Raw genomic sequence first — 21,424 nt, 5'->3', positions numbered from 1 at the left:
GGATGCTTCACACTCATACATCTGGTGAAATATCTGTCTCCTTGTTCTATCTGTGACTACAAACTGTCGAATTCTATCACAAATAGAACAAGGAGGAAGATATTTTACCGGATGTATAAATGTGAAGCACCCGACGCGCCAATAGGATATCTAGATCGTCCCCACCTCCTTGCTTGTTCTTCTCACTATGACTAATTTGTTCCCGTTTGAAACGACAGGCTGTGGTCTGTCTTGGTTTATTCATAACAATCTTTGAAATACGGTTGGAAACAATAGAGACAAAATGGTACCCTCCTCCGGAATGAAACGTCATGGAGCCAGTTTCATAACCCCAGTATAATTAGATTTGCCGCTGTTGTGGCAACACATTATTTCAAATGACAAGTAATTTTGGACACGCGATTTATTGATTTTAATTGTTAATTTGTCACTACCTGACCGAGCGCTTATATCCTATTAGGGGCGTGGTTTAGCAACGTGAGCTGTAAGAAAATGAAATGGTCAGGAAGTGAGTAATCTCGCTAGCTCGTGCTTGGCTCTGCACCCCTCTCTGCTTGTTCTGCCCACTATGACTCATTTGTTTCAATTTGAAACGTCAGGCTGTGGTCTATCTTGGGTTAGTTATAAAAAAATCGTTGTTGTAGTCCTAAACCCGGAAATGATTTACCTCTGGTTTGTTCAGCCACATTCGGGAACTCTAGCGAGGAAGACTCGGCAGACCGGGGTTTAGGGAATGAGTGAAGTGGAAAATCCTTCCTTAGTTGTTAATTTTCTTGAAATGTAAAGGCACAACATAGTTTCGAGCTTTTGCCTTAAGTAGCTGAACATGTTATTACTCCCACCTCGTGAATGTGACAAACGAACAAGTTTTAATTTTCGGCAAGAACAACTTCATATAGAAGAGTGCCTTTGAATTGACGGCCTGCACATGCGCAGTTTGGCGCGATACGACCGTTACACCCGATAACATGTTTCTGCGCATGAGTTTAGCAAGCCAACATCGCCATGACATCGCCTACAAGCGTGAATAGGTATTTATATTAGAGAAGCAGTTTCTACATATCTTTATACTAAACCATCTTTGGTTCAGCCATCCCTATGGGGAAAATGAATGGGGAAAAAAAATGGGTTTTGGAATAAACACGAAAATTGTCTGAGGTTAACACAGGTTTCAAATCAAATTGTATTAGTCACATGCGCCGAATACAACAGGTAGACCTTAGAGTGAAATACTTATGAGCCCCTAACCAACAATGCAGTTAAAAAAAATACAAATAACAATAAGAAATAAAAGTAACAAATAAATGGAGAGCAACAATAGCGAGACTATACACAAGGGGGCTACCGGTACAGAGTCAATGTGCAGGGGGCACTGGTTAGTTGTGATAATATGTACATGTAGGTGAATATGCTCAGATGATAGAGAGTAGGGGGGGGGCAATGCAAATAGTCCAGGTAGCCATTTGATTAGGTGTTCAGGAGTCTTATGGCTTGGGGGTAAAAGCAGTTTAGAAGCCTCTTGGACCCAGACTTGGTGCTCCGGTACCGCTTGCCTTGCGGAAGCAGAGAGAACGGTCTATAACTAGGGTGGCTGGAGTCTTTGACAATTTTTAGGGCCTTCCTCTGACACCACCTGGTATAGAGGTCCTGGATGGCAGGAGGCTTGGTCCTAGTGATGTACTGGGCCGTTCGCACTACCCTCTGTAGTGCCTTGCGGTCGGAGGCCAAGCAGTTGCCATACCAGGCAGTGATGCAACCAAATCTTTTCAGTCTCCTGAGGAGAAATACTTTGTTGTTGTTATCAGGGCACAAAGCGAAACGCAGGAGGCAGATGGTTGGAGTCTTAGATGTTTATAGATCCAAAAAGGGGTATTCAAGAGAATGGTCGTGGACTGGAAAAAGGTCAAAACCAGTTCAGAATCCGGGAGGTACAGAGTGGCAGGCAGGCTCGAGGTCAAGGCAGGCAGAATGGTCAGGCAGGCGGATACAGAGTCCAGAAACAGGCACGGGTCAGAACCGGGGGGGCTAGCAAAAAGAGAATACAAAAGGCAGGTGCACGGGAAAACACGCTGGTTGACTTGGAAATACAAGACGAACTGGCACAGAGAGACAGGAAACACTGGGATAAATACACTGGGGAAAACAAGCGACACCTTGGAGACAATCACAAGGACAGGTGAAACAGATCAGGGGGTGACAGTCATGCCCTCTTCATGACTGTCTTGGTGTGCTTGGACCATGTTAGTTTGTTGGTAATGTGGACACCAAAGAACTTAAAGCTCTCAACCTGCTCCACTGCAGCCCTGTCGATGAGAATGGGGGCGTGCTCAATTCTCTTTTTCCTGTAGTCCACAATCATCTCCTTTGTCTTGAGATCTTATACGTTTTGTTCTGTGAGATAATAGCATTCAGTTAACATGAATTGTGAAGCCTTTATGTGGTTTTTATTAATACATAATTTCTTCAAAATTCACAGAAAGTGACATTAACTGATGATTATCTTATAGGACAAAATGTATAAGATCTTCTAAGTCTGCGTTTACCACATACCTTATTTTCAGCGTTTATACAAAAATATACATTTATTCCAAAACCATATTTTCCCATTGATTTTTCCTGTAGGGACTGCTGAATGAACCAGAGTGTAACGGTTTTCTTTCGGTGAAGGAGAGTCGGACCAAAACGCAGCGTGTTATTCTTGATACATGTTTAATAAAGACGACACACAATCAATACAAAACCAAGAAACATATCGCGAAAACCTAACAGCCTATACTGGTGCACAAATAAACACAGAGACAGGAACAATCACCCACAAAACCCAACACCAAACAGGCTACCTAAATATGGTTCCCAATCAGAGACAATGACTAACACCTGCCTCTGATTGAGAACCATATCAGGCCAAACATAGAAATAGACAAACCAGACACACAACATAGAATGCCCACCCAGCTCACGTCCTGACCAACACTAAAACAAGGAAAACACACACGAACGATGGTCAGAACGTGACACAGAGGTAGCTAATTTCCAGGTTTTAGGACTGCAAGCTGGCGAGCTCTATTACAGCCGACTTTAAAGTCAAGTTGAGATTGCCTGATTTACAAATCACCTGGCTTGCATCCTAAATAACTGCCCAATATTATTTGTAGATCAGTCGGTTTGAGTTTGAGTTGATTTTATTTTTAAAGGAACAGTGCACATTAATCAACGTTTCAGTAAAAGTGCCGGTTTTAGCCAGCCGGCTAATTTTCAACCGCAGTCCCTGGGCAGGTTATTTTAAACAATTACAATATAGACAATAGCAACATAGGACAAGCAAGACGTAGCATACAGACATAGCAACATAGGACAAGCAAGACGTAGCATACAGACATAGCAACATAGAACAACAAGCAGCAAGACAAAATTCAGTCACAATTTACCCATGCTACATCATGGTCTTGATGCTCTCGAACACAGCCAATGTCAATGGTGTATGCAGATGGCAATTAAGACCTAGACACTTTGAATATGTCATCAAATAAGAACATATATTGTACTGTAGCAGCTGCTACCATACTGTAAAATTCCATCAACCACTGTAAATAATGTAATAATGTTGTATCTACAGTGTAAGTACCATAATCAGGATTTGAATAGAGAACCACAGTATGTTACAATACTCATAAAACCTAGCGATCAAACACGGAAATGGTTCCAATCGATTTTAGAAACAATTCAAATAAGGTCTGTGTTTCATGACGTGACGTTTTGATAACTGTGTAAATCTCTCTCAGACAAGGTGACTATTATCAGAGAGGAAGAGGAAGAGAAGAGTTGTTTTTTTGTTTTGCCCACCCAGCAAGACGTTTTTGTATGGAGGTCAATGAGTGTCAAATTTGCTCAACAAAAAAATGAATGGCTTATTTGCTATGTGAGGTTTATTTGATCTGATAGAAGTTTTGTAATGCTTTAGATGTTACGAGTCTACGGATAGTGTACTTTGTGAGACAAAATACTTTATATCAGAGTTGTCTCGAGATGACTATGCATTTTCATGTCATGAGGCTAGTAGTATAGCATTTCTCTCCATTGAATACTGGCGGTTGACGTCAAAAACCCTCATCAAAAATGTTAAAAAAACATTACACTAATGAGATGTATCCACCAATCCAAAGAAAGGATAGGCGGGAGCTGAGACAGCCCACTGTGGCGTTTCGTGGACAATGACTCCCATTGTTAGGGTGGAGAGACTTGTATTTTGACAGTAAATCCATATCAATATAACTTAGATGGTGACACTAGGCATCCTTGAGAGTATGTTTTTGTGTCTGTGGGTGAGGGTGAGGCGTGGGTAACCTACTTCATTACTACTTGACTTGTAGCTGCCCTAGCTTGCTGTATTATTTTGCGAATACGGGACAATATTTCTAACGTAGAATGTGGGGAATGGTCAGAGGCAATCTACAGAACACTAATGTCGTTTTGTATGCTATTTTGTGATGTCATTAAAAATGTTATAAAGGAAATACTGTAACTTGGAAAGTATACCCACTACATGGATGAAGTTTCCATACTATGGGTTGTGCATGTAATATGGAAAATTATGAACGTGTTTTTGTTAAGAGAGGGATGTGATTTGAAAAGTTATAATAGAGAATTGTTTCCATAACTTTGCACACCGCCCCGGAGTGACGTCATGGAGCATGCCAGCCTGCCAGAACCGCCAGTTTCGTGCAAAAGTTATAAATGATGGGTTATGAATTAACACATGGGACCAGAAAAGTGTGAAGCTGCAGCTGTGTGTTTAAAATGGTCTGAACTTTGAATCTCAAGTCAAGGTGGAGACGATAAACTCACCTCCCAGAAAATCACTGGTACGGCTGATTGGCTGTCCTAAGTAAAGTATCTTCAAAAGCGAATTTAAGTAGGACCAACCTGTTACTCTGCTCAAACCATCGTATTACGCAACTCTCATCACCTCACTGGGGAACCATAGATACGGCTGGCTAGCCTATCTTCAAAGAAGCTTCTTCACAGACAGTTTTCCCGACTATAAATCCTAACTATCAACACGAGGAGGAAGAGGCGAGAAGCTCACCTCAGACAATCACTGGAACAACTGATTAGCTGTCCTAAGTCAGATATCGAGAAAAGCGAATCTAAGTGAGACTATCCTACTACGCTCTTCACCAATGGGATCTTGCTCATCACCAAAACTATCTTCCAGAGTGAAGAACATTAGAAGAGACGGATCCGGACCATTTCAGACTTGCAAGCGTGCTGCTGAAAGGCCAACCCACATCCTTCCTAAGAAGGCCTGGTTCCGACAGAGATAAATGGCGAACAAAGGCACCCACATGTAAATACATTAATGATTTCATATTCCAAATGGGTGGCGGTTCGTGTGCAAAATATATGATTAATGTGAGAATAGTTCTAAAATGTATCCATGATGAGTGTCCCTTTTTCTCTCTCTCTCTCCTCCCTACCCCACTTTATTCATTGTTTATAAGCCGCTATATTTTGTCAGTCCAGTAGGGACCTTTGTCTCATGTAAAGGGTGTATTTTTAGTCTGTGTTATTATTTAGTTAGCTAGTAAATAAATAATTAAACCAATTTGTGTAGTACTGAATCATGAGTGAGGCTATTTTGTTTTTCAGATGCATGGTTACGACTGTTCAGAATGATGATATGATTATATGATGATATGATAAGAGGTAATGATTAATATGTAGACTGTTTAATGGATGTGATAGGTAAAGACCTTTAGAGTTTAATTCAGGAGATGGTAACTCTTTAAACAAAATCAAATCAAATTTATTTATATAGCCCTTCGTACATCAGCTGATATCTCAAAGTGCTGTACAGAAACCCAGCCTAAAACCCCAAACAGCAAGCAATGCAGGTGTAGAAGCACAGTGGCTAGGAAAAACTCCCTAGAAAGGCCAAAACCTAGGAAGAAACCTAGAGAGGAACCAGGCTATGTGGGGTGGCCAGTCCTCACCGTGGCCCCATCCGATGACACCCCCGGACAGGGCCAAACAGGAGGGATATAACCCCACCCACTTTGCCAAAGCACAGCCCCCACACCACTAGAGGGATATCTTCAACCACCAACTTACCATCCTGAGACAAGGCTGAGTATAGCCCACAAAGATCTCCGCCACGGCACAACCCAAGGGGGGGCGCCAACCCAGACAGGAAGATCACATCAGTGACTCAACCCACTCAAGTGACGCACCCCTCCTAGGGACGGTATTAAAGAGCCCTAGTAAAGCCAGTGACTCAGCCCCTGTAATAGGGTTAGCGGCAGAGAATCCCAGTGGAAAGAGGGGAACCGGCCAGGCAGAGACAGCAAGGGCAGTTCGTTGCTCCAGAGCCTTTTCGTTCACCTTCACACTCATGGGCCAGACTACACTCAATCATATGACCCACTGAAGAGATGAGTCTTCAGTAAAGACTTAAAGGTTGAGACCGAGTTTGCTTCTCTCACATGGGTAGGCAGACCATTCCATAAAAATGGAGCTCTATAGGAGAAAGCCCTGTCTTCAGCTGTTTGCTTAGAAATTTCCAGGGACAATTAGGAGGCCTGCGTCTTGTGACCGTAGCGTAGGTGTAGGTATGTACAGCAGGACCAAATCAGAGAGATAGGTAGGAGCAAGCCCATGTAATGCTTTGTAGGTTAGCAGTAAAACCTTGAAATCAGCCCTTGCCTTGACAGGAAGCCAGTGTAGGGAGGCTGGCACTGGAGTAATATGATCAAATTTTTTGGTTCTAGTCAGGATTCTAGCAGTCGTATTTAGCACTAACTGAAGTTTATTTAACAACCTATTCCATGGTGCCACAAATCCTAATGAGTTAATTGTTGCATGATAAATTTAATTGGGTAACAATTAAAGGTAGTTAGTTGGTTAAATAAATAAGTCATCAGATTAATGAAAGTAAAGTCACGACAATGGTTACTGTAGGTGAGAGAAGCTTCTGAATGTGGCAATGTTAAGTATCTCTGCTCCTCTCTCTCCCTCTCCGTCCCTTCTTTAACAAGCATCCATGTTGTTGTCATTCCGCTAGAGACCTGTTTTCAGAGTAATAAGTCTCCAGTCAATAACCGATGCAGAGTGTGTGTTTATCCTGTGCTCCCGTTTAATTAGCTAGTACATAAATAATTTAACCAATTTGTGTAGTACTGAATCGTAAGATTCTGTTTTTTGCAGATTCAAGGAGGTTACGACTGTTCAGAATGATGATATGACACGAGGTTATGATTAATAAGTTGACTGTTTATAGATGTGATAGGTAAAGACCTTTAAGAGTTTAATTCAGGAGATGGTAACTCTTTAAAGAACCGCTCTCGTGGTGCCCCAGATCCTAATGAGTTATGTTTTACATGATTCATTTAATCGGGTAACAATTAAACATAGTTAGTTAATTAGATAAATTACAGTCTTCAGATTAATGTTAAAGTCCAATCACGATAACTTTAATGTTATGATTCACAGACACTCGATGTTCACAATTTGAATGACGTTGAGGGACACGCTAAGACCCCGAGTATGACTGGACATGGGCCGGTGACATTATTTGTGACAATGACTTAGAAGGGGTGCAGAAACACACCAGTACCATGACAAGCAAGTTAAATGTTTATTCCATAGCTACCCCTTATTAAATGTTTATTCCATAGCTACCCCTTATTCCACACTGCCTTTTATGCCCTGTGGTCCTTCAACTTTGAACATTTTGGAACTCTCCATCTTATCTCTATAAACCCACCCTACCTTCACCCATTTTCCCTATGCTCCTGATTTGATCAATTCTAGACTAATTAACATGTTTAAAAATGGCCAGCAGAGGTAGGTGGGATGGGCTGAGGGTTGGGATGTGGAATTGGAAACAAGTGGGAGTGGAGTTGCTGGGCGTGGGATAGAATGGCGGTCAAAGATAAAAGTATAAAAAGTCCAAATAAAACAACATAAAGTAAGTTTGAATGACACTGAGGGGCAGGGTTTTTACAGCTAATGCCGGGTTGCCTGAAGCTGATGCCGTGCAGGTGTTTGTACACATGCATATACACACTCTCATTCAAATGCACACACGTGCACATACACAGACACACACACATGTAAATAGGGCCATACATGCACTCAAACATATTCAGTTGGCCTTGCTTGTTATGATTTTTTGTTGTCCTTGATGTCTTTTGTTTTCTGCATTGTTGTTTTCTGTTTTTCCCTTTGTCTTTCTCTTATTTCTCTTTTGTTCTTTTTCCTGGTTATTGGGAAGGGGGTGGTGGAATTATTATTATTTTAAAATGATATTTTCTCGGGGGGAGGGGGGGGTGTCTCAGATGGTTGAGGGGCAGCTCTTGGGTAACTGTGGGGAGGGGGATCTTGGACAGCGGTTGGAAACTTGGGTCGGTGGCTGATGGATCCTTGGTTCGGGTCCCCGTTTTTGACTTTGTGGAACGTCTGTCGACGTGCCCTTGAGCTGGCCGTTGACCCTGGTTGCTTCTGTGTGTCGCTCTGGATGGGAGTCTTTTAGATGTGATGTTGTTGAGCAGCTTCCCTGCAAGTATATTATATGTTTTAATTATTCAATAAAAAAGTCATAATTAAAAAAAAAAAAAGGTTTAAAAGTGTTGTGGTGTACTGTTTTTGTTACCTTATTTCACCTGTGTAATTCTGTCCTGCTAATTCTGGGGTTCAGACTGAATGCAGTGGTACATATTCTGCTCACAATTGACAGCAGCAACATTACATTGAGAAGAAGGCTGTTGATATACCTGTGTTTAGGCATGGCTTCCTTGTTTTGTGTCACGATGATCGGAATAATGGTTGAGCCAAGACGCAGCGCGATATGAGTTCCACATAATTTAATAAAGAAGTGAAACTTTAGCAAAGACAAAACAATAAAGAATATACGAACTGTGACGACAATGCAGTGCTAACAGGCAACTAAACATAAACAATATCCCATAACCCACAGGTGGAAAAAATGCTACTTAAGTATGATCCCCAATTAGAGACAACGATAGCCAGCTGCCTCTAATTGGGAATCATACCCAAACCCCAACATAGAAAAAACAACCTAGAACCCCACATAGAAAATATAAACTAGACTTATTCGCCTAGTCACACCCTGACCTACTCTACCATAGAAAATATAGGCTTTCTATGGTCAGGACGTGATATTTTGTTTCTCATTCTGCCGGAGTTGACCTAGTATTTAATATTAAACCTACCTTACGCATCCAGTTGTTTCTCATTCTGCCGGAGTTGACCTAGTATTTTATATTAAACCTACATTACGCATCCAGTTGTTTCTCATTCTGCCGGAGTTGACCTAGTATTATATATTAAACCTACCTTACGCATCCAGTTGTTTCTCATTCTGCCGGAGTTGACCTAGTATTTTATATTAAACCTACCTTACGCATCCAGTTGTTTCTCATTCTGCCGGAGTTGGCTTAGTATTTAATATTAAACCTACCTTACGCATCCAGTTGTTTCTCATTCTGCCGGAGTTGACCTTGTATTTTATATTAAACCTACCTTACGCATCCAGTTGTTTCTCATTCTGCCGGAGTTGACCTAGTATTTTATATTAAACCTACCTTACGCATCCAGTTGTTTCTCATTCTGCCGGAGTTGACCTTGTATTTTATATTAAACCTACCTTACGCATCCAGTTGTTTCTCACCCAACAAAAATCACAATACACAATACGTTTTACATTGTGTTATTTTTGCTGGTCTAATTTCTAAAATGGAAAAGCAGAAGAATCTGTGCGCTCTCTGATAGTAATACTCACTCATATGGTGATCTTCGATGTCCCAGGTTTGTGGCATTGATTAATAAATTGTTTAATGTTTAAGTAAGATATATTTATATGTTATGTATAAAAGGCTTATGCATGCATTGTTCATTTCTTTAAAACAATGTAACTGTTGGAGTTCAGTTGTTTGAAGTGATTGATGGGTGACTAGGTGCATTCTTGTCAAACAAATATGCTTATTCATTCATAATTATGTATACATTCTGCAATTAATTAATCTCGCTTTGAATTGCAAGAATTTTCAGAACATGTCCACAAGTTAGTTCTGAATTGCTTTAATACAGCAGTGCATTCTGACACCATTAATTTAAATAGATTTCTCCTCATTCATATAGTTGTCAGAAATGTTAAGGGATTAAATATAGACCTCCACTGGCTGAAGGAGAAGAGGATCTTGTAAAATAAGGGTATGTTGCTAGTATTCATGTACGTAGCTGGCTAGCTAGCTTCTTTGCAAAAAAATTGCAGAGTATTCATGGCACATTGTAAATATCTGACTGCTACTAGAATAGTATTATGTACATGACACAAGACCAAATATGGAACAGTAAATGAAAATGTTCAATATATATTTTGTTTTGGATCAAGGTTGCTAGTAGCTAGCTAGCTGACAGCAAAGGTGTCTGCAAGAAATTAAGTGCAGGAGCTTGTAGTCTTGCATGTCTACTTTGATGCTAATTAGCATTTTCGAATCAGAGATTAAATAGAGCCAAATATATTGTTAAAAATCACCTTGTCTGACAGAGTTTACATGGTTATCAAAACATCACGCCAGGGAAAGTCTACATGAGACACAGACCTTGTTTGAAGTGGTTCTAAAATGCCCTATGGGAAAAATGAATGGTGAAAAAAAAAGTTTGGGAAATATTTCCCTGTTTGACCACTAGTTTTTAATGACGCATTCGCTGTGGGGCTCTATTTCAGTGGTTCAGTGGTACCCCCAGGAGACTTGGACCCCTGGGGGTACTTGGCCTTTCCACAGGGGGTACTTGAGAAGACTCATGAGACCATAGGCCTACTGGTAAAATGCACATGTGGGGGTACTTCAGGGGTACTCCTGGCAGAGCAAAATTCATTTGGTGGTACAGTAACCGAAAAGGTTGGGAACCACTGCTCTATTGCTTGGGTGGGCTGGGCACCTCCATAACTGTCAAATATATTGACATTGTTGGGCCCCTTCTAGAAAGAGAAAGGGTTGTAAAAAAAAAATGTCCCATTGCATTTAGATTCAGTATCCCTGTCTGAAAACATTGTTTGAACATTTGAAAAGCCACCTTATTCCCCTATAATCCACTTTGTTTTATTTTGAGTGAACTATCCCTTACATTCAATAACAAGCAATGGAGTATTTCTCATGAAAATGTTTAGTATGACAGGAAAATAGTATTCTTTACAAATAATGAAAACACTAAAATCACATTTTCACAAGAATTTATACTGAAATGAAATGTCCTACAGTGGTAGGAGTTACTTACTTCCCATGGATTTTAACATTCAACCAAGAATAATTATATCATCTCTATCAGGTGTCAGGAGTTTATTTCATGGACTTGATAAAAACCCACAGTGCTAAGTCTGGAGATTTATGGTCAGCCACAGCCCAGGCCATGGATTTGCAATCCAATAATTTCCATGAAACAGTGTTGATAAAATGCAACCAGGTCAAGTGGTCATCCTATATGGTGAAAAATATTTTGGCCAATTATTTGAGAGTATGGGAGTCAAAAGATGCAAAACACTGCAAACAGAAAACACAATATCTACAACCATATTTTACTATGGAGCAGTGTATATTCCAGCATGTGCATCACTTTTGCAGCACAAAAATAAGCACTTGAGAGCATGACCCACCTGACCATAAGAAACATTCTCTGAATTGCAATACAAGTGTATTTACACCAAGGTCTTGAACTACCTTTCAACGTCGTTCACCATTCACTTTCAATGCTCTATGAAAATGGAACAAGCAAGATACAGTATATCAAAAAGGATAGACATGACAAACAGTTTTCTAATCTTATTTGCAAAGCAAAGTACAAACGTAAAAAAATGATTTAAAAAATTTCAGCCCATATTCAATCAAATCCAGTGACAGGAATAAGTTTCCCCTCATACTTCCTGTGCTGCTTGGATAAATGTATTTAACAAAACAGCGCTAACAGTGTGAAACAAAAGAAACTCAACCGAACATGAATTAAGATGTGCTCCACTTCATCCCTTAGGATTAACAAACTGATTTGATTGAATAGGGGCCATAATTATTTATATCTGTGCAATTTATACAAATAGCATAATATATGAGTCACTTGCGTGACAGAAAATAAATAGTGTATATTTCAGAGCGATAGGCACTTTCTGTGAGCACGACTTTATGTACAGTGTAACGCATTAAACGGCTTAAGATTCCTTTTCAAAGCTGAGAAAGTAAAATTGTATTTTTAAAAAACAACTTAAAACTGTATTAAAACATTAACTTAACTCAACGTTCTTTTTAAATGTATTCCATTTGTAATAACTTGATTAACAGAAATGCATATTTTATAATAATCTATCTACAAATAACTGCCAAAATGAAGTAAACACCAACATAAAGTGTCTTAATAGGGCGTTGTGCCACCACGAGCCAGAACTGCTTCAATGCACCTTGGCATAGATTCTACAAGTGTCTGGAACTCTATCGGAGGGCGGCGACTCCATTCTGCCACAAGAAATTGCATCATTTGGTGTTGTCATACAGTACTATGGTAGCCAAAGTAATGGCCTGCCCCAGCATTTTTATACATGACCCTAAGCATGATGGGATGTTAATTGCTTAATTAACTCAGGAACCACACCTGTATGGAAGCACCTGCTTTCAATATACTTTGTATCCCTCATTTACTCAAGTGATTCTATTATTTTGTCAGTTATTCGTATGTCCAATTTGAAGCCTTCAATAAAGCTAGTGCATGGGTTACATGCATGTCCATCCAATCAACTAGTTATCTCAGTACAGCCTTTTTTTCAGTGCAAACTTTCTTCAGTGGAGGGGCTCCTGATCCCTCTTCTTCCTGTTAGAAATATTGGTATTTAAATAAATTGACAATGGTGATTTCTTTCATGTTATTATTAAGAGCTGAAGCAATTATCAATAACATTTTTTTGCAGGAAAAAAAAGAAGGTAATATCCTTTATTAATATAGAAAACCACTTACCTCTGTGCATGGAGTTTTTACTCGGACACCAAGGGGCAAAACCAGGTCCTCTTTGATCAATGTTGGAGGCTCATCAGCAACTTCATGTGCTGGCTGGGATGGTTCTGCATATAGAGTGAGACTGAGTGAAACACTTAAAAGGCATTGAGATATTAACCGTAATATAGCCAATAGAGTATACCTCATGTTACATGAGTGACATAATAGCTAGGGCCCAGAGTTTTTCCTAGTCAGGTTACAGGGTCTGGAAAAGCTCCTTGTCCTACATGGGTGCAGTGTGATGGTGTAGTATGCTAGGCCAACTGTACCGTCCACACTCTCCTGGCCCAGCATGGGTGGTTGAGCGTCTTCGGTCGTGCGGAGGGTTGTGGTGTGGGGAAGAGGACTGACTGCCTCACTGGCATGCTGGGAGCTGGAGCTGCTGCTGTCCATTTTGGGCTGGTAGATATCAGACAGGAAACTCTGGTTGCTGCATTCATCTATGTTGAAGAGAACAGGAGCAGTCTTGAACGGTTTCAGATCAATATCATTTTCAATTCAGAAGGTAAATTGAATTTCCATTTAAAAAGTATGTCAAATTGTTTTAATCTGCATTGAGTGAATTTCCACGAAATCGCCCCAAACACTGTTATACAGAGTATTGCAGTGCTCTAAAACCTGCTCCAAATACAGTGCTGCTTGTGCTGCTCATAGTCAGTCAGTGCCTCACCTTGGAAATCCAAGGTAGAGCTGGAGTTTTCCAACACCACATCTTTTAGACCTCGAACCTCTCCAGTTATGGATTTGCTCCGGTATATCTGAAAGAGAGGAGAGAGAGTAAAATAGAGCCAGCGTAGTTTCATACACAAACTCATTAAATTCAGAACCATATAATGGCCAGACGCAGCATTATAAAATAACATACCTGTTTAGTGTCTGTCACAGGCACCCACTTGAATATTCGTAGGGATGTGTCTCCCACTGTTACCCACTTCTTCTCCCTGAAAATGAAATGTAACAGAACAGAGAATAGATTAACTACATTCAGTAATAAAAAGCATGAACCAAAGACTCTGCTGGCGTTGGCTCATTTACTGGTGGGTATGTAAATAGCCTGTGTGTGATATTATTTTATTTACATGCGCAAGTGCATTTTCTGCCAAATATTCCTGAAAGTCGCCGAGCGAAACTGCTCAGATGGACGACGGATATGTTCAATGTGGGTCACAGTTATATCAGAATGCGTAATATTGTAACAACATATGGGCAAGTGTAGCCATTTTGACAGATTGGGAAAAATTCCGTTAGTCCCGCCTATAGCATTACCGGGCTTCGGCAGCCCAGTCTCTCTATTGGCTGCTGTTTCAATCACTCACCAACCCTTCTAACATTTTACGAGTGAAGTTTGATGTGTGGCGTTGCAGATGTTTACATTTCATTTACATAATCCCCGCGGTTTTACTTACCATTTACGCACTTTTTCAATTGCTGCCAGCACCTTTTTAATATCATCTTTAGCACGACTCCGTGTCTCCGCGCGACCTGACCGTCCGGACATCTTTAGTTGTTGTTACTTTTTGGAGATGTATTTTCTTGCAACTCCAAACTTGCAGTGTGCCTACTCTTCCAATATACTAATATTCTCGCGAGGTTTTAACACCCATTCTCTTTTCCTAGTGGTTGGTCTGTCTGTTTTCTCCATCCTCCCCATCATCTTTGAACCGACGTCATCACATTACCATTGACAGTAAAATAATAGGTTGTTATGATGGGAATGATGAATATCTGGATAATTTAACCGCATAAATGACATAAACAACGATTTACATGGTTCATTATATCAAATTGGATATGAGATGATAATCCTTGGGTATGAGAGGAAGTGAGGGGGATGAAGAAACTACAATAGAGAGGGAGTGATACAATTATATACAGTATGTGTTATTTTGGGCCTATCTTTTTAGTCTTGCAGAGGGTTGCACTGACCAATAAACACTGATATGGCATGCATTTGTAAGCTTGGTTCTATTGAGCAAACCAGTGCTTGACGTGGACTGAAATTGGTGCCGGTACTCATTTTGTGTGTCAGTACTGTTTATTTTTAGGTGCAGGAACTCTGCAATAGTTTTAAACCAATATTTTATCGGAGGTGCAGGAACTGAAGCAGTAAAACATTTTAGGTACTGGTACTCAGTTCCGGTGAGCTCCTGCCCAAGTCAAGCACTGGAGCAAACAAATATTGGTTGGCAGGCTCAATCAACAGGGTGAGATATTTTGTGTAACCTTTATGTATTCTGATCTTATGGCTGTGGCTAACTACCTTAATAAGTGGTGCAGCGGTCCAAGGCACTGCATCTCAGTGCTAGAGGCGTCACTAAAGACACCCTGGTCCAGGCTGTATCACAACCGGCCGTGATTGGGAGTCCCATAGGGTGGCGCACAATTGGCCTAGCATCGTCCGGGTTTGGCCGGTGTAGGCCATCATTGTAAATAAGAAAAAGTATTTAGTCAGCCACCAATTGTGCAAGTTCTCCCACTTAAAAAGATGAGAGAGGCCTGTAATTTTCATCATAGGTACACTTCAACTATGACAGACAAAATGAAGTTTTCACACACTGTTGCTGGTATTTTGGCCCATTCCTCCATGCAGATCTCCTCTAGAGCAGTGATGTTTTGGGGCTGTTGCTGGGCAACACAGACTTTCAACTCCCTCCAAAGATTTCCTATGGGGTTGAGATCTGGAGACTGGCTAGGCCACTCCAGGACCTTGAAATGCTTCTCACGAAGCCACTCCTTCGTGGCCCGGGCGGGGTGTTTGGGATCATTGTCATGCTGAAAGACCCAGCCACGTTTCATCTTCAATGCCCTTGCTGATGGAAGGAGGTTTTCACTCAAAATCTCACGATACATGGCCCTATTCATTCTTTCCTTTACACGGATCAGTCGTCCTGGTCCCTTTGCAGAAAAACAGCCCCAAAGCATGATGTTTCCACCCCCATGCTTCACAGTAGGTATGGTGTTCTTTGGATGCAACTCAGCATTCTTTGTCTTCCAAACACGACGAGTTGAGTTTTTACCAAAAAGTTATATTTTGGTTTCATCTGACCATATGACATTCTCCCAATCTTCTTCTGGATCATCCAAATGCTCTCTAGCAAACTTCAGACGGGCCTGGACATGTACTGGCTTAAGCAGGGGGACACGTCTGGCACTGCAGGATTTGAGTCCCTGGCGGCGTAGTGTGTTACTGATGGTACGCTTTGTTATTTTGGTCCCAGCTCTCTGCAGGTCATTCACTAAGTCCCCCCGTGTGGTTCTGGGATTTTTGCTCACCGTTCTTGTGATCATTTTGACCCCACGGGGTGAGACCTTGCGTGGAGCCCCAGATCGAGGGAGATTATCAGTGGTCTTGTATGTCTTCCATTTCCTAATAATTGCTCCCACAATTGATTTCTTCAAACCAAGCTGCTTACCTATTGTAGATTCAGTGTTCCCAGCCTGGTGCAGGTCTACAATTTTGTTTCTGGTGTCCTTTGACAGCTCTTTGGTCTTGGCCATAGTGGAGTTTGGAGTGTGACTGTTTGAGGTTGTAGACAGGTTTCTTTTATTCTGATAACAAGTTCAAACAGGTGCCATTAATACAGGTAACGAGTGGAGGACAGAGGAGCCTCTTAAAGAAGAAGTTACAGGTCTGTGAGAGCCAGAAATCTTGCTTGTTTGTAGGTGACCAAATACTTATTTTCCACCATAATTTGGAAATAAATAAATTAAAAATCCTACAATGTGATTTTCTGAATTTCTTTATCTAATTTTGTCTGTCATAGTTGAAGTGTACCTATGATGAAAATTACAGGCCTCTCTCATCTTTTTAAGTGGGAGAACTTGCACAATTGGTGGCTGACTAAATACTTTTTTGCCCCACTGTATAACTAGGAATGAAAGACAGATAGTAAACAGTAGCAGCAGTGTATGTGATGAGTCAAACAAAAATTGTGCAAACGGGTCAATGCTGATAGTCCGGGTAGCTATTTGGTTAACTATTTATCAAACAATTTAGAAGTCTTATGGCTTGGGGATAGAAGCTGTTTAGGGTCCTGTTGGTTCCAGACTTGGTGCATCGGTACCGCTTGCCATGTGGTAGCAGAGAGAACACTATGACTTGGGTGGCTGGAGTCTTTGGCCATTTTTAGGGCCTTCCTCTGACACTGCATGGTATAGAGGTCCTGAATGGCAGGGAGCTTGCCCCCAGTGATGTATTGGGCCTTATGCAGAACTCACTGTAGCACCTTGCAGTCGGATGTCAAACAGTTGCCATACCAAGCAGTGATGCAGCCTGTCAAGATGCTCTCAGTGGTGCAGCTGTAGAACTTTTTGAAGATCTGAGGGTCCATGCCAAATCTTTTCAGCCTCCTGAGGGGGAGGAGGCATTGTCATGTGTTGGTGTGTTAGGACCATGATAGATCCTTAGTGATGTGGACACCGGCGAACTTGAAGCTCTCAACCCGCTCCACTACAGCCCTGTCGATGTGAATGGGGGTGTGCTCAGCCCTCCGTTTCCTGTAGTCAACGATCAGCACCTTTGTCCTGCTGATGTTGAGGGAGAGGTTGTTGTCCTGGCACCACACTGACTTCATCCCTATACACTTTCTCATCATTGTCAATGATCAGGCCTACCACCATCATGTTTTCTGCAAACTTAATGATGGTGTTGGAGTTGTGCAGAAGGGCACTAGCGTGGCAGATGTGTTGTTGCCTACCCTCACCACCTGTGGGCGGCCCATCAGGAAGTCCAGGATCCAGTTGCAGAGGGAGGTGTTCAGTTTCAGGGTCCTAAGCTTAGAGATGAGCTTTGAGGGTACTATGGTGTTGAACGCTAAGCTGTAGTCAATGAACACCATACTCACATAAGTGTTCCTTTTGTCCAGGTGGGAAAGGGCAGTGTGGAGTGCAATAGAGATTGCATCATCTGTGGATCTGTTAGGGCGGTATGCAAATTGGAGTGGGTCTAGGGTTTCTGGGATAATGGTGTTGATGTGAGCCATGACCAGCCTTTCAAAGCACTTCATGGCTACGGACGTGAGTGCTACGGGTCTGTAGTCATTTAGGCAGGTTGCCTTTGTGTTCTTGGGCACAGGGACTATGGTGGTCTGCATGAAGCATGTTGGTATTACAGACTCAATCAGGGACATATTGAAAATGAAAGTGAAGACACCTGCCAGCTGGTCAGCACATGCCCGGAGCACAAATCCTGGTAATCCGTCTGACCCCGCAGCCTTGTGTATGTTGACCTGTTTAAAGGTCTTACTCACGTCGGCTACAGAGAGCATGATCACGCAGTCGTCCGGAACAGCTGATGCTCTCATGCATGCCTCAGTGTTGCTTGCCTCAAGCGAGCATAGAAGTGATTTAGCTCGTCTGGTAGGCTCGTCTCACTGGGCAGCTCGCGGCTGTGCTTCCCTTTGTAGTCTGTAATAGTTTGCAAGCCCTGCCACATACGACGAGCGTCGGAGCCGGTGTAGTATGATTTAATCTTAGCCCTGTATTGACGCTTTGCCTGTTTGATGGTTCGTTGCAGGGCATAGCGGGATTTCTTATAAGCTTCCGGGTTAGAGTCCCGCACCTTGAAAGCTTCAGCTCTACCCTTTAGCTCAGTGCGAATGTTGCCTGTAATCCATGGCTTCTGGTTGGGGTATGTACGTACAGTCACTGTGGGGACGACGTCCTCAATGCACTTATTGATAAAGCCAGTGACTGATGTGGTGTATTCCTCAATGTCATCGGAAGAATCCCGGAACATGTTCCAGTCTGTGATAGCAAAGCTGGGGCTTCACCATGTTTCATCAAAATGTACAGCTGTGTGTCATCCGCATAGCAGTGAAAGTTAACATTATGTTTCCAAATGACATCACCAAGAGGTCAAATGCATAGTGAAAACAATAGTGGTCCTAAAACAGACCCTTGAGGAACACCAAAATGCACAGTTCATTTGTCAGAGGACAAACTGATATCTTTCCGACAGATAAGATGTAAACCAGGCCAGAACTTGTCCGTGTAGACCAATTTGGGTTTCCAATCACTCCAAAAGAATGTGGTGATCGATGGTATCAAAAGCAGCACTAAGATCTAGGAGCACGAGGACAGATGCAGAGCCTCGGTCTGACACCATTAAAAGGTAATTTACCACCTTCACAAGTGCAGTCTCAGTGCTATGATGGGGTCTAAAACCAGACTGAAGCGTTTCATATACATTGTTTGTTTTCAGGAAGGCAATGAGTTGCTGTGCAACAGCTTTTTCTAACATTTTTGAAAGGAATGGAAGATTCGATATCGGCCGATAGTTTTTTATATTTTCTGGGTCAAGGTTGGGCTTTTTCAATAGATGCTTTATTACTGCCACTTTTAGTGAGTTTGGTACACATCCAGTGGATAGGGAGCCGTTTATTATGTTCAACATAGGAGGGCCAAGCACAGGAAGCAGCTCTTTCAGTAGTTTAGTTGGAATAGGGTCCAGTATGCAGCTTGAAGGTTTAGAGGCCATGATTATTTTCATCATTGTGTCAAGAGATATAGTACTAAAACACTTGAGTGTCTCCCTTGATCCTAGGTCCTGGCAGAGTTGTGCAGACTCAGGACAACTGAGCTTTGGAGGAATACGCAGATTTAAAGAGGAGTTCATAATTTGCTTTCTAATGATCATGATCTTTTCCTCAAAAAGTTCATGAATTTATCACTGCTGAAGTGAAAGCCATCCTCTCTTAGGGAATGCTGCTTTCTAGTTAGCTTTGCGACAGCATCAACAAGAAATTTTGGATTGTTCTTATTTTCCTCAATTAAGTTGGAAGATAGGATGATCAAGCAGCAGTGAGGGCTCTTCGATACTGCACGGTACTGTCTTTCCAAGCTAGTCGGAAGATTTCCAGTTTGGTATGGCGCCATTTCCGTTCCAATTTTCTGGAAGCTTGCTTCAGAGCTCGGGTATTTTCTGTATACCAGGGAGCTAGTTTCTTATGACAAATGTGTTTTGTTTTTAAGGGTGCGTCTAGGGTATTTATTGTGCAAGGTTAAATTAAGTTCCTCAGGTGGTTAACTGATTTTTGTACTCTGACGTCCTTGGGTAGGCGGAGGGAGTCTGGAAGGGCATCTAGGAATCTTTGGGTTGTCCGAGAATTTATAGCACGACTTTTGATGATCCTTGGTTGGGGTCTGAGCAGATTATTTGTTGCGCTTGCAAACTTAATAAAATAGTGATGGCCGTCATGGCTGAAAATATTCTAATTTTTGGTGACTTTAATATTCACATGGAAAAGTCCACAGACCCACTCCAAAAGGCATTCGGAGCCATCATCGACTCAGTGGGTCTGGCCAACATGTCTCCAGACCTACTCACGGCCACAGTCATACTCTGGACCTAGTTTTGTCCTGTGGAATAAATGTTGTGGATCTTAATGTTTTTCTTCATAATCAAGGTCCGATAGGAATTCAGGGAACTCAGTGAGGAACGCTGTATATGGCCCAGGAGGCCTGTAAACAGTAGCTATAGAAAGTGATTGAGTAGGCTGCATAGATTTCATGACTAGAAGCTCAAAAGACGAAAACGTTGTTTTTTGGGGGGTAAATTGAAATGTGCTATCATAAATGTTAGCAACACCTCCGCCTTTGCGGGTTGCACGGGGGGATATGGTCACTAGTGTAACCAGGAGGTGAGGCCTCATTTAACACAGTAAATTCATCAGGCTTAAGCCATGTTTCAGTCAGGCCAATCACATCAAGATTGTGATCAGTGATTAGTTGAGCTGACTACACTGACTGTGCTAGTGACAGACTCCACTAAGCTGGCAGGCTGGTTAGCAGCCTGCTGCCAGGCCTGCACCCTATTTCTGTCAAGTGTCAATGTGCAGCAGGTAGGACGGAGTCAGGCACAGGACACAGAACTGAGTAAAAAACATATTTTACTTGAATAAACAACAAAATAATTCCACGCAGGGAAAATATACAGCTCACAGAAATAGTGAACACTTATCAACGAACAAACACGCACAAAACCATGTGGGAACCAGAGGGTTAAATAGGGAATAAATAATAATGTAATGGAAACCAGGTGTGTACAATAAAAACAAAACAAATGGACAATGAAACGTAGATCGGTGGCAGCTAGAAAACTGATGACATCGACCGTTGAGCGCCGCCCGAACAAGGAGAGGCACCAACTTTGGCGGAAGTCGTGACAGTACCCCCCCCCCCCCCCCTTGATGCGCAGCTCCAGCAGTGCGCCGACACTGGCCTCGGGGACGACCCGGAGGACGAGGCGCAGGACGATCCGGGTGGAGACGGTGAAATTCCCACAGTAACGAAGGGTCCTGGATGTCCTCCACCGGCACCCAGCATCTTTCCTCTGGACCGTACCCCTCCCACACCACGAGGTACTGAA

The 21,424-nt window shown here is 42.0% G+C and overlaps 1 protein-coding gene and 1 long non-coding RNA gene across 3 annotated transcripts; both read right to left on the bottom strand.

The window, feature by feature from the left end:
• Positions 1-8,293: 8,293 nt before the first annotated feature.
• LOC118944673 lies at positions 8,294-8,949 on the bottom strand. The gene is made up of 2 exons (XR_005039976.1): positions 8,651-8,949; positions 8,294-8,554 (listed from the first exon to the last, which is right to left on the bottom strand). It is a non-coding gene; the product is annotated as an uncharacterized LOC118944673 (long non-coding RNA).
• A 2,160-nt stretch (positions 8,950-11,109) lies between these two features.
• On the bottom strand, positions 11,110-14,648 carry LOC110507617 (B-cell CLL/lymphoma 7 protein family member B-B). Of its 2 annotated transcripts, none has more exons than XM_021587717.2 (6): positions 14,463-14,648; positions 13,922-13,997; positions 13,727-13,814; positions 13,326-13,496; positions 13,018-13,121; positions 11,110-12,873 (listed from the first exon to the last, which is right to left on the bottom strand). In XM_021587717.2, exons 1-6 carry the CDS (start codon positions 14,552-14,554, stop codon positions 12,805-12,807), a joined length of 600 nt encoding a protein of 199 aa, XP_021443392.1. In that variant the 5' UTR covers positions 14,555-14,648; the 3' UTR covers positions 11,110-12,804. The 2 variants fall into 2 exon arrangements, with proteins under 2 accessions (XP_021443392.1, XP_021443393.1); XM_021587718.2 differs by lacking the exon at positions 14,463-14,648 and adding an exon at positions 14,136-14,375.
• Positions 14,649-21,424: the final 6,776 nt, after the last annotated feature.

This window comes from Oncorhynchus mykiss, chromosome 27 (genome assembly GCF_013265735.2).
Source record: "Oncorhynchus mykiss isolate Arlee chromosome 27, USDA_OmykA_1.1, whole genome shotgun sequence".
Classification (NCBI taxonomy): domain Eukaryota; kingdom Metazoa; phylum Chordata; class Actinopteri; order Salmoniformes; family Salmonidae; genus Oncorhynchus; species Oncorhynchus mykiss.
This window is presented reverse-complemented; position numbering and strand designations above follow the sequence as displayed.

Excerpts from the sequence above, each read along its gene's own strand:
- LOC110507617 (XM_021587717.2), bottom strand. The coding sequence starts at position 14,554 with ATGTCCGGACGGTCAGGTCGCGCGGAGACACGGAGTCGTGCTAAAGAT. Across the intron at positions 13,815-13,921 it reads CTGTGACAGACACTAAACAG|ATATACCGGAGCAAATCCAT; the intron begins GTATGTTATTTT and ends CCTCTCTTTCAG. Across the intron at positions 13,122-13,325 it reads GGGCCAGGAGAGTGTGGACG|AACCATCCCAGCCAGCACAT; the intron begins GTACAGTTGGCC and ends CTCTATATGCAG.